This window comes from Schistocerca nitens, chromosome 6 (genome assembly GCF_023898315.1).
Source record: "Schistocerca nitens isolate TAMUIC-IGC-003100 chromosome 6, iqSchNite1.1, whole genome shotgun sequence".
NCBI classification, from domain to species: Eukaryota; Metazoa; Arthropoda; class Insecta; order Orthoptera; family Acrididae; genus Schistocerca; species Schistocerca nitens.
The window spans coordinates 606,675,532-606,689,693 of record NC_064619.1 but is presented as its reverse complement, the minus strand read 5'-3'; the positions used below and the strand labels follow the sequence as shown (position 1 = coordinate 606,689,693).

The 14,162-nt window shown below is 37.9% G+C and overlaps 1 protein-coding gene across 1 annotated transcript; it reads right to left on the bottom strand.

The window, feature by feature from the left end:
• Positions 1–3,431: 3,431 nt before the first annotated feature.
• LOC126262685 (uncharacterized) lies at positions 3,432–10,939 on the bottom strand. The gene is made up of 6 exons (XM_049959461.1): positions 10,487–10,939; positions 9,993–10,091; positions 9,780–9,878; positions 9,559–9,666; positions 9,340–9,439; positions 3,432–3,681 (listed from the first exon to the last, which is right to left on the bottom strand). The coding sequence occupies exons 1-5, from the start codon at positions 10,716–10,718 to the stop codon at positions 9,411–9,413; spliced, it is 567 nt and encodes a 188-aa protein (XP_049815418.1). The 5' UTR covers positions 10,719–10,939; the 3' UTR covers positions 3,432–3,681; positions 9,340–9,410.
• Between the last annotated feature and the right edge of the window lie 3,223 nt (positions 10,940–14,162).

The window sequence follows — 14,162 nt, the reverse complement described above, 5'->3', positions numbered from 1 at the left end:
TAGCTTCACACACATGTACTACATGTAATATTTAGTGGCTTTTGTTCTGTAAGTGTTACAATTAGTGCAGCAAACTGACTGGGATATGGCATGTTCCATGGTAGCTTAACATAAGTAGGGTCGAGGCACCACTGATGGCCCGATTAAGGACGATTGCTATACAAATTAGTTTACAGATTACTTCAGTAATTCTATAGTTTCAAATTCTGTGGGGAGCGAGTGTTCTAAATTATATAACAAAAGCAAACGAAAATATTGAAAATGAAATGGCACATTTCCCCAATTTTTGCCATGTTAAACCTCACTATGGCCAGACATTTCCTTGCTTTTGGCTGCTACCTATTATAATGAAACTGAGGCTTTACATAATTTCAGAATCTATTTGCAGAAAAGTAATTTATTCTTTGTACAAACATCAGGGTGGCCAACAAATTTGAATTTTCAAATTCAATGTTGTCATGTATTATATTTACTGTATGGGTTTAGGCATACATACTACACTGGAAAGAACAAATTGCTTGTTTTAAAAATATATTATGTCCGATATGAACCATGTCAAGATGTACACCACATACAGCATGACTGACCAAGTGGAGTGATCATCTGAAAGATAGTGCACATCAAAATGTCACATGGTTGCATTTATGCAACACTGTCTGTTTGTTTAAGCCAGACATATTAGGGTCAACTGAAGGGTTAAATGGCCAGTACATGAAAATGTGACACAGAACAGAGAGATTAAAATCCACAGTCACATCTCATGGATTAATGATGGTAGAATGTTACAGTTAATCTTGAAAGAAAACTTGAAGTTTCTCGTTGAATTTTGTTAAGATATTCATAATCTTACATTGATTTGTTTACAAAAAAAAATTCCTTTTGCAGCAAATTGTCATTACACCTACACTATGCAATATGAAGTTACAGAACTGTGTATTAGCTATATTTGAATAAACTGTGGCGACTCATCAATGATTACTTGGTGATGTGACAGTTTGAATGTTTGTCAGGAAAGCTGATTTTTCATCCCATCAAGTCTGTTGAGACCAGTGATAAAGTGTGAGTAACAGGTACAACATACACCCTGCATATCCCTGCCCATCTGCATTAGCTACCCTGCATGTTTGACTTTGACCGACCATTCTGTAGCACACTTACCAATGTATACTTTCTCAAACATCAATTTCTGACATAATTTTAGGTGCTTCAGCTGACTCTTGTTTTCAGGGATTGTAACACATTAATTTTAGATTTCATTCCTTTTGTGGATAATTTTTGTCCTTGTTGTTTTTCAGTTTCACTTAGTTGCTTCTTTTGTCATCTATGTACAAGCAACTTGCATTACACATAGACAGAATTAAACTTCTGTTGATTTTAAAATTGTCAACACTGTGAAAGCATTATGAGCAAGAATACTTTTCACTATAACTCTCAACAATACACTCAGAAACTTCCTGACAGATTAAAACCGTGTGCCAGACCAAGACTCGAACTCGGGCAAGTGCTCTCTTATCTGAACTACCCGTGTACGACTCAAACCCCAACCTCATTTCTGCCAGTACATCACTGCCTACTCAAGTTTGAGTCTAGCTCTGGCACACATTCTCAATCTGACAGGAAGTTTCATATCAGCGCACACACTGCTACAGAGTGAGTATCAGTTCTGGAAATACATTCAGTTTATTGAAAAACCTCTTTCTACAACAGCATTTCCAGGCAAAAGTACTGACATTTTAAGAAATTCTACAAAATTACAACATTCTTTTGTGGCAATGTAATGAGGTTCATCCAACCAAGTTTCACTTATTTTGAAAAATGCCAATTTTTTTCTTTGAATATGAGCATCGTTACAAATATTGACAAATTGTTGTTTGACACAAACACAAATTTTCACCAGAAAGAGAATTTAAAGTCATAATGTCAATCTTTATACAGCTGTTTCTTGATTTAATGCTGCTGATGGGTCCAAACATGAAATGGTATGAGTAGGTTTATATTTCAGTGGTTCGCCTTCAAGTAGCTTTTGTATTATACCAATAATACAGGAATACATTTCTTCTCTTAGTCTCAAGATGTCAGTCAGTCAAGTCCTTAACTTTCTTTTGGTACCTTTGCAGTGAAATCCAAAATACACGAAGCATTGTGCAGTGATCAGATTCTTAATATTCATGTCAGCCTACATGAGGGATTTTCCGATTATGCAAAATGTCTGAACTGACAACTTGCTGCATTAATCAGGTGGTACAAGTGAACAACTCGTTACAGAAAAAATAAGCCATAGGTACATCAGTTAGAAAATCACATAAAATTTTTCGAAAGGATGTGCTGTCAGTGAAAAAAAAAAGCCAATTTTTGACCTAAGAATTTGTCTCCAATTGTTAAGATAGAATTTTCAAACACTCTGAATCAGGTAAGAGTTTAATTTTTAGCCAATTGAGAAATATAAGTTCTTAGATGTGGGAGAATTTTAAAGCTAGTTGGGCCACAGAATTGCAAAGGAAAACCTGAAGACACTATATATTCTGTATATTGACACCTTCGCGTAGGCAAATCGTGAAACACACAATACAAGGCTCTGAAAATGGTGGTCTTTCCTAATTTGTTTGTGACACTCCAGTTTTAAAAGTGCAATGAACTATATGCGGGTTACAACCACCTAACTGCAAGAGTTTCATGTTACCAGAAATTTATTTTACTTCATTATTCAAAAACTTCCAAGCTGGAAAATTTTAGAAATATTCTGCAAATTAAAAGGTCCTTTCAAAGCATAGGCTCTTTGACATTGAATAAAGACAGAATCAAAGTATCAGGTCGAGATCAGCAACTTATTTCAAATCCCAAAAACTAACATGGATGTCCATTCGTTCGTTGTTTTATTTTCGTATGACGTCGGTGCTGTATACAGTCTGGTAACTTGTGGCTGGTCTACAATTTCAATAGCCAACAGTCGCTGGTTCCCTGCAGATGATGCTTGCTTTTGCTAACATGAAATTGCGTTCACAGCTTACACTGCCAATGCAGTCACTCATACGAATTGTCTCTCATTATTACCTGTTACTTGGCACACTTAAACATTGCAACAGGTAAGATACACCAGGGTCATCAGGACACATTTACATTTTGAGTATGTTATGGGAAAAAAATTAAACAGTTGATTGGAATTTAAATATTAAATTTTTAATTAGGATTTATTAGTACAATTTTAAGACTATATTCATAATTTGTCATCATATCTTATAGACTATGAAGTAATACAGTGACGTACAAAACATACAGAACATGAAAACAGTTTTCAAATATTCTACACATCAGCTACAAATATTAAGATACACAATTGAAACTTCATATATAAACAGAAAATAGATTTTACATCAAAATTATAAACCAAAAGAAAATATTAAATTCAGTACAAAAGTTTCTGCAGGCATAACTTACAAGAAAATGTTACTGTAACTTTTAGCTGAATGTACAGCAATTATAAAAATATTTCTCAGTATCATGAATTGCAATAAAATCTTAGTTTTTGAAAATTAAGTTTCTTTCCAGTCAGTTTCAGAAACTTGATTCATCCAAACTTCCAAAACTGTTTGCACACAGAACAATGGAACTTCCAAACACAATGGTGCTAGACATCTGGCACATGATTTAGTTTATCTGTGAGTTTCCTGGCATCACAGGTTGCTGAAACATCAAATCGAGGGCAAAATAATAGACATTTCAAGGGTATAGTTGCTCCAAAATTCAGTCTACCAGTGCCGTTTATAGCATACAACCAATCCAGTTCTTCACACACTTATCTAAAAGCTCCCCAAAAATAACAAACACCAACAATTATCTTGATTTACGTATTGTCAGTTACTTTTCAGACAGAATTTTGCTTTACTTATCTGGCAATGATGTAGTCTTTTTTCAATGGTTCTGAGTACTATCTCTGAAATAATTTCATTGTTGAAAAGCAGTTCCCAAAATGAAAGTGTCCTTTTGTTTAGCTGTATGCAATGTCAAAAGGCTACATACTAGGCAACATAGTGTTAAGTACTTGAACAAGGTGAAACAGATCAATATAGATAATCTGCCCTCTTAGCATATTGTAGTACAAAAATAGTACCTAGAAATAACGGTGCGCAAATATTATATCTGTTGCTAATTTGACATGTCCTGACCTCTTCTATAAAGCTTTTACGTATACCAACATTTCCATTCAGACAATGGATCCAAATCACACCATATCTCTTCTGCCAGGTATTATTTCCAATTCACAACAGCACAAAGATGTAAAATAAAGATTAGCATAGTGTAGAATACATTGTGTGTGTGTGTGTGTGTGTGTGTGTGTGTGTGTTTGAGGTTTTCGGGCGCTAAACAGCGTGGTCATCAGCGCCCAAACGCATAGAAACAGGAACACATGCAGTGAAGGGACGAAGACGGACAGCGAACAAGGAGAACGGCTAAAAGACACAGACCTGACGCAGTTACAAATCCTCGCATACAGAGGCAAAACAAGAGGAGAAGAAATGCACTAAAAAAGGAAAGGAAACACAAGGAAAAGAGAACAGAAATTGAAGTGAAACAAGTAGGTAATCGTGACTGGCGGACCTCTTACCTAAAGCCTGGGTGAGCCAGTCACCCAGCAGCACATTAAAATCCTCTCCCTAAAATCCGAGGCAACAAATTGGACGGGACACAAAACCGTAAGACCTTAACCACAGTCGTTGCGTCGTCTTGCAAAATAGAGGGCAAATCCGGTGGCAAGGAAACCACCGCCCTCTGGTCAGAGAATAAAGGACACTCAAGTAAAATGTGGCGGACAGTTATCTGGACGCCACAAGCACTGCAGATTGGGGGGTCCTCCCGCCGGAGTAAAAAACCGTGCGTTAAGGGACTGTGCCCGATGCGGAGGCGAGTGAGGAGAACCTCATCCCGCCTGCATTGACTGGTAGGACGTATGCCATGGCCGCGTGGTGGCCTTGACCAAACGCAGCTTATTTTCACTGACTGTCAGCCACTCCTCTTCCCATTGACGCATAACACGAAAACGCAAAAGGGAGGTAACAGCATGGAGGGGGACGGCACATTCAACAACGTGAGGGAGGGAACATGCATCTTTGGTAGCCACATCCGCCAGTTCGTTTCCCCTAATACCCACGTGCCCCGGCACCCAGCAGAAAGAAACCTCCTTCCCCTGCCGTTGCAGCTGGAGTAGGACATCATGGATGTTCTGGACGACCGTATCTGCTGGGTACAATTGTTGCATGGTCTGAAGGGCACTCAGGGAGTCAGAACAGATGAGAAACTTAAGATTGGGAACACATCTCATCTGCTCCAATGCCTGCAAGATCGCAAACAATTCGGCATCAAAGATGGTAAACGCTGCAGGAAGCCGTAACTTGGTGACTCGATCAGGGAAAACAACAGCACAACCAACAGAGTCCCCCTGTTTAGAGCCATCCGTAAATACTGGTACATGGTCGGCATGCTGGTTTAAAATATCGTAAAATAAATTGTTTGTGTAGTTCTATTTCTTTCTCAGTGAAAACAAACAAATTGTGCTTAATTTTGAATGATACATCCTTAAATAAATATGCTTGAACATGTTGCTGAATATAATTGATTTATTTAGTATGTGCTTAAACATTACTACTATTAACTATTTACTTCTATGGGACACGGCAGGTGACAATTTTTGTAAAGTCATACAATGTAGACTTTCATGGCCAGCATTTTCTTGAGACAAAATTTCCAGGTTAAAAGGCCAAGGTTGATGTATAAAATTACTTATTCCTGACGTTTCATCTCTAACTGCGGGAGACATCTTCCGAGGTAGAATGGAAGTTACCATTGTACCTCTGAAGATGTCTCCCGCACTTGGAGTAGTAGTTTTATACACTGACCACAGCCTTTCAACCCATAAACTATAGCTCAAGAATTCTTGTAAGGTTAGTATTATCTGATGGAAACTATAAATAAGTTGTTACCATGAACAGTGCAGTGAGCTTATTCAGTTTCAAAAGTTACCTGTCTAAGAGAAATCAGCATAAGACATGAGACTCATTGCACCTCAAATGTACAGAAAACTAGAATTTAAATACTGATCATACTGATCTGGAAATGTAATACTGTCAAGTATAACCTTTGGATGTTTGTTAACTTTTGCAGGTGAGACTAACACAGGGGATGGGATGATGGTTTACACTATATGTTGCGAAGGAAAAAAAACACACCATTTTATTTTATCCAACTGTCAACATCCCACAGCAATCAGTCGAGCAATGGAAGTTTGTCAGTTCCAGATGGGTTAATCTCAGTTTTTACTTTGGTGATTTATTTGTTTTTAAAGATCACATTTATTGACATATTTTTGGCAGTAAATAAAATACTTAAAAGTCACTGCCCAGTTTGGTGCTCTCCTGACATGCACTGGGCACAGACACACAATGGTAGCACTAGTACATTATGTGTATCGAAAGTGTAATCAAGTATATTTCACAAGCCAGTGGTGAAAACTGCAAACAGTTTGGAACTAGTAAGGAATGTTGGCCTAAGACTTTATTAATTTTAGACACAATTAACGATTAGTAAAGATTATTGTGGCACAATGTGTAACGTCACATGACATTTACAAGCCAAATGTAACTAATCCTATTACAAAACAGTAGTTATGCTTCAATATGGAACAGTAAGTGGGCAGTGGATAATATGTGTTCAAAACAATGAACAATTTGTGAGTTCCTTCTCAAGTACTGGAAATACCATAAGAAATTGTGTGAAAAGATAATCCTAGACTACAGGATTCAAGAACAACCACATTAATGGAACTTTGGATTAGAAATTTAGGTAATACAGTTGCTCTGAAAATCACAGTAGAGATGAGATGCACAGAAGCCTCAACGTAACCAATACTAAGAACAAAAAGTTAGGCCCACATACAATCAAGTGCGCACACTATCAAATAATTATTTGTAGGACATACTGAGAATCTGTCAACTTGACACACTCACCCTCACAAATACTACAGTGTCTATTGGTGGCCACTGTCGTACCAGGAAGCTTGGTGTAATCTTATGGGACTTTAATTCTCCGACTCGTCACAGGACAAGTAACTTATTAACTTAATGCTGCGCATTAACTGGTGCACTCATGCTCCTTGTGGCATGACAATGAGGAAACAAGAAGATATCACATTTATATGGGTTAAACTTTACTTACGGCTTAGGCGCCCTCGTGCGGTGATGTTGGCAACGACCGTGCAGTGCTGGAAATTATTCTCTAATATTTCATTTCTTGTAAGCACTTTTTCTAAATGTTCGCTTTACTAGGATAATTAATTTACTGAGCAGACGCGGGTACATGCAAGAACACGTCAACCATAGAGTAGGAACAGGATTAATGATTTATTTCATGGTTGGTCTCTGTTGACATCAGCACAGCACGCCACCTGAACCACAAGTAAAATTTTACCATTATATGTAACTGACAGGGTGAAACAGCTAACAATGAAACAGGCATCCAAAGTTAGGAGGAAAAATCCCTAAATTCTCAAAAGAAGCATTCTGGCTATTAGTCTGGAGGGAGTTTCAAAAATAGTGAAAAAACGAACCTGTGTTGTTAGATTAGGAATTGACTGTCACACCAACAAATGGAAGTCTAGTATGTTAAGAACTGCACATCCACACTCTCATTGGAAAACTTTTAGTCTCATCACATACAGTACGAGCCTGTTACACTCCTGAACACAGAACAAAGAGATAATCAATGCATAAACTACCATATTATCTGTTGCGAACCTGCATGTGAAGATTACATATATATCCTGAACACAGAACAAAGAGATAATCAATGCATAAAGTAACTACCATATCCCCAACAATCAATCCTCATGTAAGGTCTAATAATAGCATTTAAAGAGTTCACTGCATACCTTTGCAGCTAGCAGAACTAAACTTTGATTATTTTGGCTAAAAATATCTTGGCTAACTGTGTTGAAATAAAATGTTTTAAAACCTTTCCAAACAGCAAAAATGTTGCAAGGACATATCAGGTGCTGAAAAGTGGTGTGAAGGGGAAAAAAATTTCAAAAACTAATACTTATAATTTGTGAGGGCAGTAGGAAGCCATTAAACTAGCATTATGTCATTTAGCTACTCACAAGTTTCAAATATTAGCAATTAACACATTCGCTGTTGGCTTATGCATGTGCTATTAACTTGTAATAAGTGTCAATTGCAGAATATGTTAAGCATTGAATCAAGAGTAAACAGAATATTGTGTTGCTGGTCACTGCTTCAACTTACAGAGACAGTCTTCACAAAGAATACATTTTTAGACATCTGAGCAGCATGGGAGAGAATTATGGAGAAAAACACTGATACAAAGTGAGTTCACAATCTTGCCTATATACCGTATGGCACATTCCATCTATCACATCCATGCTGTCTCACAACCGACCTGTGTTTTAAAAATCTATTTATAGCGAGTCATAACTTGAATGAAAATTATAAAAATGTCGGGTATTTTCTATGTTGACAACTTCATTTACTTCAAGCTAAAAAGATTGTTCAACTAATCAAACTTTTGAAATTATGCACTAAAGGCTGAAGATGTCAATATCTAGTGGTGGTTATATCATACTGAGTGCTGACTACCACACTGCATTGTCTTATTTAGCCTTTTCATTTGGTGTTTACTGCATCTGACACTTTCTCCTCAGTGAGCAAGGTAAGATTCTCTGAATTCAAGTTTAGTGAGGAGTAAAATAAAGTGTGTATGATATTATTATAAGGAAGACTATGGAGTGAAATTTAGCCTCATTTAAAAATGATTGCTAAATATAATTCTTGGTGTAACTAGCATGTAATGTCCATTAAGGATGTAAACTGTAGTGTTTCTTATGGATTAAGGTGAAAGTTTACATCCTATCTGCATTGATTCAAAAGTTACAGCATTTTTTAATTTTCCTAGTGAAGTGTACTTCATGTGCGAGGCGTACTGGGACACGTGAACAAATCGCCAGTGCAGACAACATGATTCACAACAAAGATGTATGTGATCCCGATACAGTTTAATTCGTAACCAAGACAATTGCCTATGCCTGTAATGTGCAATATTGGCCATAATATCATCAATACAGAAAGAATGTATCACACTATTATATAGCTATATTTGTACTAATATATTTTGTGAAGAAAAACCAGTCTGACAAGTGGTAAAAAATTTCAATTAAACAAAAGGACACTTGTCTTAGGTATAAATCAGAAATGAAATGTCATAAGGAAGGTTGTAGTTGACAAGCAAAATTTCAGATCAGAAAGGATCCACAAATACTGCCTGAATTTATAATACCATTCCATAGCCGTGTTGCAGAACATGCGCTGTAGTAAGGGAAGGCACTGATACCATCTTATCCTGCCCTGTCACTGGTTTAAATGTGGGAGAACAGCACCTGCAATCAGCATTTAAAACCAAATTGCTATAAATAACTTACAAGGGACTATGGCATAAAGCTGGAATAACATTTTATAATAAAGAGATGCACTAATGCCTGAATTCATAGAAAATCACCATTTGTTGAGCTGTGTAGCAACATACGCACTGTACCGATGGATGGATGGATGGATGGATGTGGTACCACCACAGCCTGTTTTGGTATTGGTTGAATTGAAGTTGAGCCTGCAGGCAGAAATGCAAACTAAGTTACAGTAAGTAATTTATAAGGAGCTGTGACAAAAATAAACAATGGCATAACACAGAGGTGCACTAATATCTTGATTCATAGTACTCACTATTCCTCGGGCTGTGTTTCAGCACATGCGATGTAGCGAGAGACAGACTAGATACCACCTCAGCCTGTTTTGCTATTGGCTGAATCATGGGAGTTGAGCCTGCAAGCAGAATTGCAAACCGGATTGCTGTAACTTACGAGGAACTAGGGCATAAAACTAGAATGATATTTTATAACAAAAAGGGACATTAACACCTGGATTTATAATACTCACGATTCGTCGGGCTGTGCTGTAGGGCACATGCTGTAATGGGGAATGGACCTGCTACACCCTCTGTATTTTTTATTGTTGGTTGCTTTTGAACAGCTGAACCTGCAAACAGTATATTATATTAGACTGCTGACATTAACAGATAATAGAGCACTGGTTAAATTTTACTTATAGCTCAGGCGGCGTGGTGCTGTGATACTGGCAATGACGGTTTATTTATTGTGTATATTTTGTTTTTTGTAAATACTTGTTCTAAATGTTTGCTTTACAAGGATAATTAAATTACTGAGCAAACAAGGGTACATACGAGAACCTGACAACTAGAGAACAGGAACAGCATTAATTATTTACTTCATAATTGATCATTGCCATCAGCAGCACACTATGCCACTTGAGTCATACGTAGAATTTTACCAGACTGCTTCATTACAAGCATTTTTTGCTGCAGGGATGTACGTTGTTGGGAGGGGAAGGGGGTGGGGGCACTAGTAACATACCTTTTTCCACAAGTGCATCTTCTTTGTCTGCCAGTAGAGATAATTTGATCAAACTGGATTCTTCTGAATTTGGTAGCACCAGGGATGCATTATTACCCCTTTTGTTTTTCTTTGTAGAGTACAGTCTACGTTGAGGTAAAATCTTTTGTGCTTGTTTCCTTTCTATTTGCAGCAGTGGCTGTTTTTGCTGCAACATTCCGACAGCTACAGTTGCCTTTAGTGATGATAACATTTTTTTAGCAGTTTCCAAGTCATTTGAGGTCAGTTCAGATACAATACCAGAAAACTCTGCGATAAGTTCCCTTCTTTGGACTGACAAAGGTACAGAATCATTAACACTTTTTTCGTTACCTCCGCTAGTATTTCTGTTTTCTCGTCTACAACAGAAATATCTTCACTCTCAATAAGTGTAACTTCACTATTTCTTAGGTGTTCAGAAGGTTGCTGCTTTAACTGAATCTGGCAAACACTATGTATGTGCTTGCACATATTCCATTTGATGGTATAGTCAATACATGTACAAGAATACCTATGAATGCAAGCCCTGCATTTAATGCACATCAATCTGCAGTTGCACTGAAATTCATTATCATATACAAAATAATCTGTTGACCTTGAAGAAGAACGCACTTTCCAACCAGAAAACTCCATAGTAATGAAGTCCTCCTTAATATTATTCCCTGATTTATGCCAAAGGCGAATGTCCGTAAGTTTACTCGTCAGTTTACCTTTATTTAGCACAATAAGCCTGTCAAACAGCTTGTGCTTCACAAATGACATCAATGCAAAAATAGCTTTGTCTAAATGCTTGACACATTTACTACCTAGATATATATATTTAATAGTGCGATGCATTCTTTCTATATGCATGTTGGTATTGATTCCAGCATTCAATCTATGGCAATATGCCCAACAATTTGCATTCCCAACATAGTTCTCTCTGAAGTATGTGGCAAATTGAACTGTATCAGGATCACATTCCAATCTCTCTAGCACAATATTTAACATCTCATCAAATGAATCTACATCCTGCTCATGCATCAAAGTTCTGATTTGCTTGTATACTTCACCTTGTTTTTCTGCACCTTGAATCTTACATTTGATATTCTTCCTCCAACATCTATCAACATGCCATGTACAATAAAGTCGCATAGATGGAGCTGCCATGACATCATTCCATGCAATAAAGAAAGACTCGGCTAAATCCGACATAAAAACATTTGGCGAAATTGATCCTACCTGCCTCTTTATGTGCTGGAAAAATATGGACAGCATCTGGGAGTCATTTCTGTTAGATATTAGAAACGCGCATGGAAACCCTTGTCTCAGATCGTCTAGCACTAGTAGAGTTATAAGTTCAAAATTATATCCATTAAGACCATGTGTCCCATCAACACAAACGCAGTCGTTCCCATATTTCTTTAATATTTCGCCTTGAGCATTGTTCATAATTATCAATGCAAAATCAGAGCGCTTTAATTGTGGGTACGAATCAAGGACTACATCCTGTGGTTTATAGAAAAGCACACAAGGACTGTCTCCACCATTTACTTCAATTACCCATGCTTCTACACTTATTGCATCATTATGGTGTCTTATTGACTTGAAGGACAAATTATAAGACTGATCTATATTATGTAGATCCTGTCTCGTAATCAAATGTATCCTTTCCAAGTTCGAATCTACAACTGTATCTCGAATTTTGTCTAATATGACAGAGAATGGTATGCCACTTGCTATATCTGCAGCAATACTTTCCCTTTCTCTTTTTGTTAGCTGCAGATGACATAACTCGGATTTGTGGCCAACATGGGTTGAAACATATTTCACACAGCAGGTTCCATTCTTTTTCATATCTACTCTCATCTTAGCAGGGCACAGTGCATCAATCTTACTACTACCTTGCAATTTAAGACATCGCACGTTTTTTCCTCTAGACACAAACTTACCAGACCTGTGACAAATATAAGAAACAACTTCTGAATCAACCTTAGCATGGGAACCACGACGTTTGACGAACTTTGAGAGCGTTGTCTGCTCAGTTTCCTCCTTCCACTTCTGAAATTCATCAGCGGTGCTAAAACGTAATATTTCACATTTCACATCTACTTCATGTGCCGACCGTAAATGTTCAAACAGGCACTTTTCAGAAGTACTTCTTTCATTACACAGGGCGCACACAAACAATTTTTTCTGCTGTATTTGCAGTCCATGAACCTCTAACAGGTGTCTATTCAAATTTCCTTTTTTTAGGATAGACCTTCTCGCACACATGACACTGAAAAATCATGTTGGACACAGAAATTTCACTGCTTACACGGACAACTCCACAGCACAAAGTAACAGTAAGGGCAAAATACACTTATTCCATACGTATCTGCTGACAAAACCGCACGTGTGTGTAACTTTCGAAAGAGAAAAATGCGCCACGGCTCTTTCGAAACGAGCAATCCTATTGGATATCGCTACCCTGAAATGCTATTGGCTATTTTCGTTTCGAGATTCGTCCGTTTCTGTCGTCAGTCGATCGACTGAATCGAGTTATCGAGTAGTTGTACTTTCCTGTGAAGCACGTGCGTCCAAGTCATCGTATTTTATACGTTTCTGTCTGGCATATACACGTACCTACGAGAAAAGTCGCGGCCATTCTAGTGATCTCGATACGTTATTCTGTCTGGCATTCGTTCGAGGAAAGTCGCGAATATTCTACTGTTTTCTTGTACAGAGAACCTTCGTTACGTAGTGTCATAAATACGGACTATTTGCCAAATATTCTTAAACTTTGCATGTGGCTTGATCAGTTTTTATTAAGGTAAAAGTAAAGGTAGCTCAAGATATCTTTAGCGCCCCTTCTTTGAGGTTTTTCTGTATCCGCCACTGATACAGCCCCCTTGCAGTAGAGTGGAGGTCCTGAGATATGTGGACATCCATCTCATACCTGTCAACTCGCCCTTATATAAGTTACTAGTGTCTTTGGCCCTTCCTGCGGGATTGTTCACTGAGTCGATGGTGACATTGCTGTTGGTAGACCAGTAGCCCTATCTGGATGACTAAACGTTGTAAGATATCTTGCTGTTGTGCCAGTATATCTAGAGTTAGTAAGACACCATCATTAGCTTGTCATTGTACATTATTTGCACTGTACGTCTCTCTGGAAAGGTCCAGAGTATGGTCGTTGCAATGGTGAGCATACCATATCTGTTTGCAACATCATATGTGAGCATGTTTGAAGGTTCTTCTGGGTGAACTCTCTTCGATCTCCACAATGGGCCGCTGGTGAGGGGAGCAGCTTAGCTATTTGGAGTGTTAGTTTTTGCGGAATATATAGTAGCTCTGTCTCCATTTGCATCACTGTCACAGAAAAAAATCAAATGGCAGGCACATCGTCTCTTCATATACCATCTCTGCGGTATGGTAGCTAGTTGTATGATGATGCTGGAACCCACACAATCGAGACAGTTTCAGAAATAGTGTTGACTCATATTGCCATCTGTGATCTGTAGTGGCATGAGCTGGCAGACGAAATGGGGAAGCCACATTTTTAGGAATGCCTTAGCTGTCGCTGTCACTTCTGATAAATCGCCAATTGGCATTACCTCCATTCAATGTGTATATCTGCCTATACCTATAAACATATAATGATATCCCTTTGAAGGCAGAAGTGGGCCAACGAGGT

What these genes read in the sequence shown, in the direction of transcription:
- LOC126262685 (XM_049959461.1), bottom strand. Translation starts at nt 10,718, where the DNA reads ATGTTATCATCACTAAAGGCAACTGTAGCTGTCGGAATGTTGCAGCAA. An exon ending in ACAGCACAGCCCGACGAATC is followed by an intron (nt 9,879 to 9,992) that starts GTGAGTATTATA and finishes TTCTGCTTGCAG; the next exon opens with GCTCAACTCCCATGATTCAG. An exon ending in GAAACACAGCCCGAGGAATA is followed by an intron (nt 9,667 to 9,779) that starts GTGAGTACTATG and finishes TTCTGCCTGCAG; the next exon opens with GCTCAACTTCAATTCAACCA.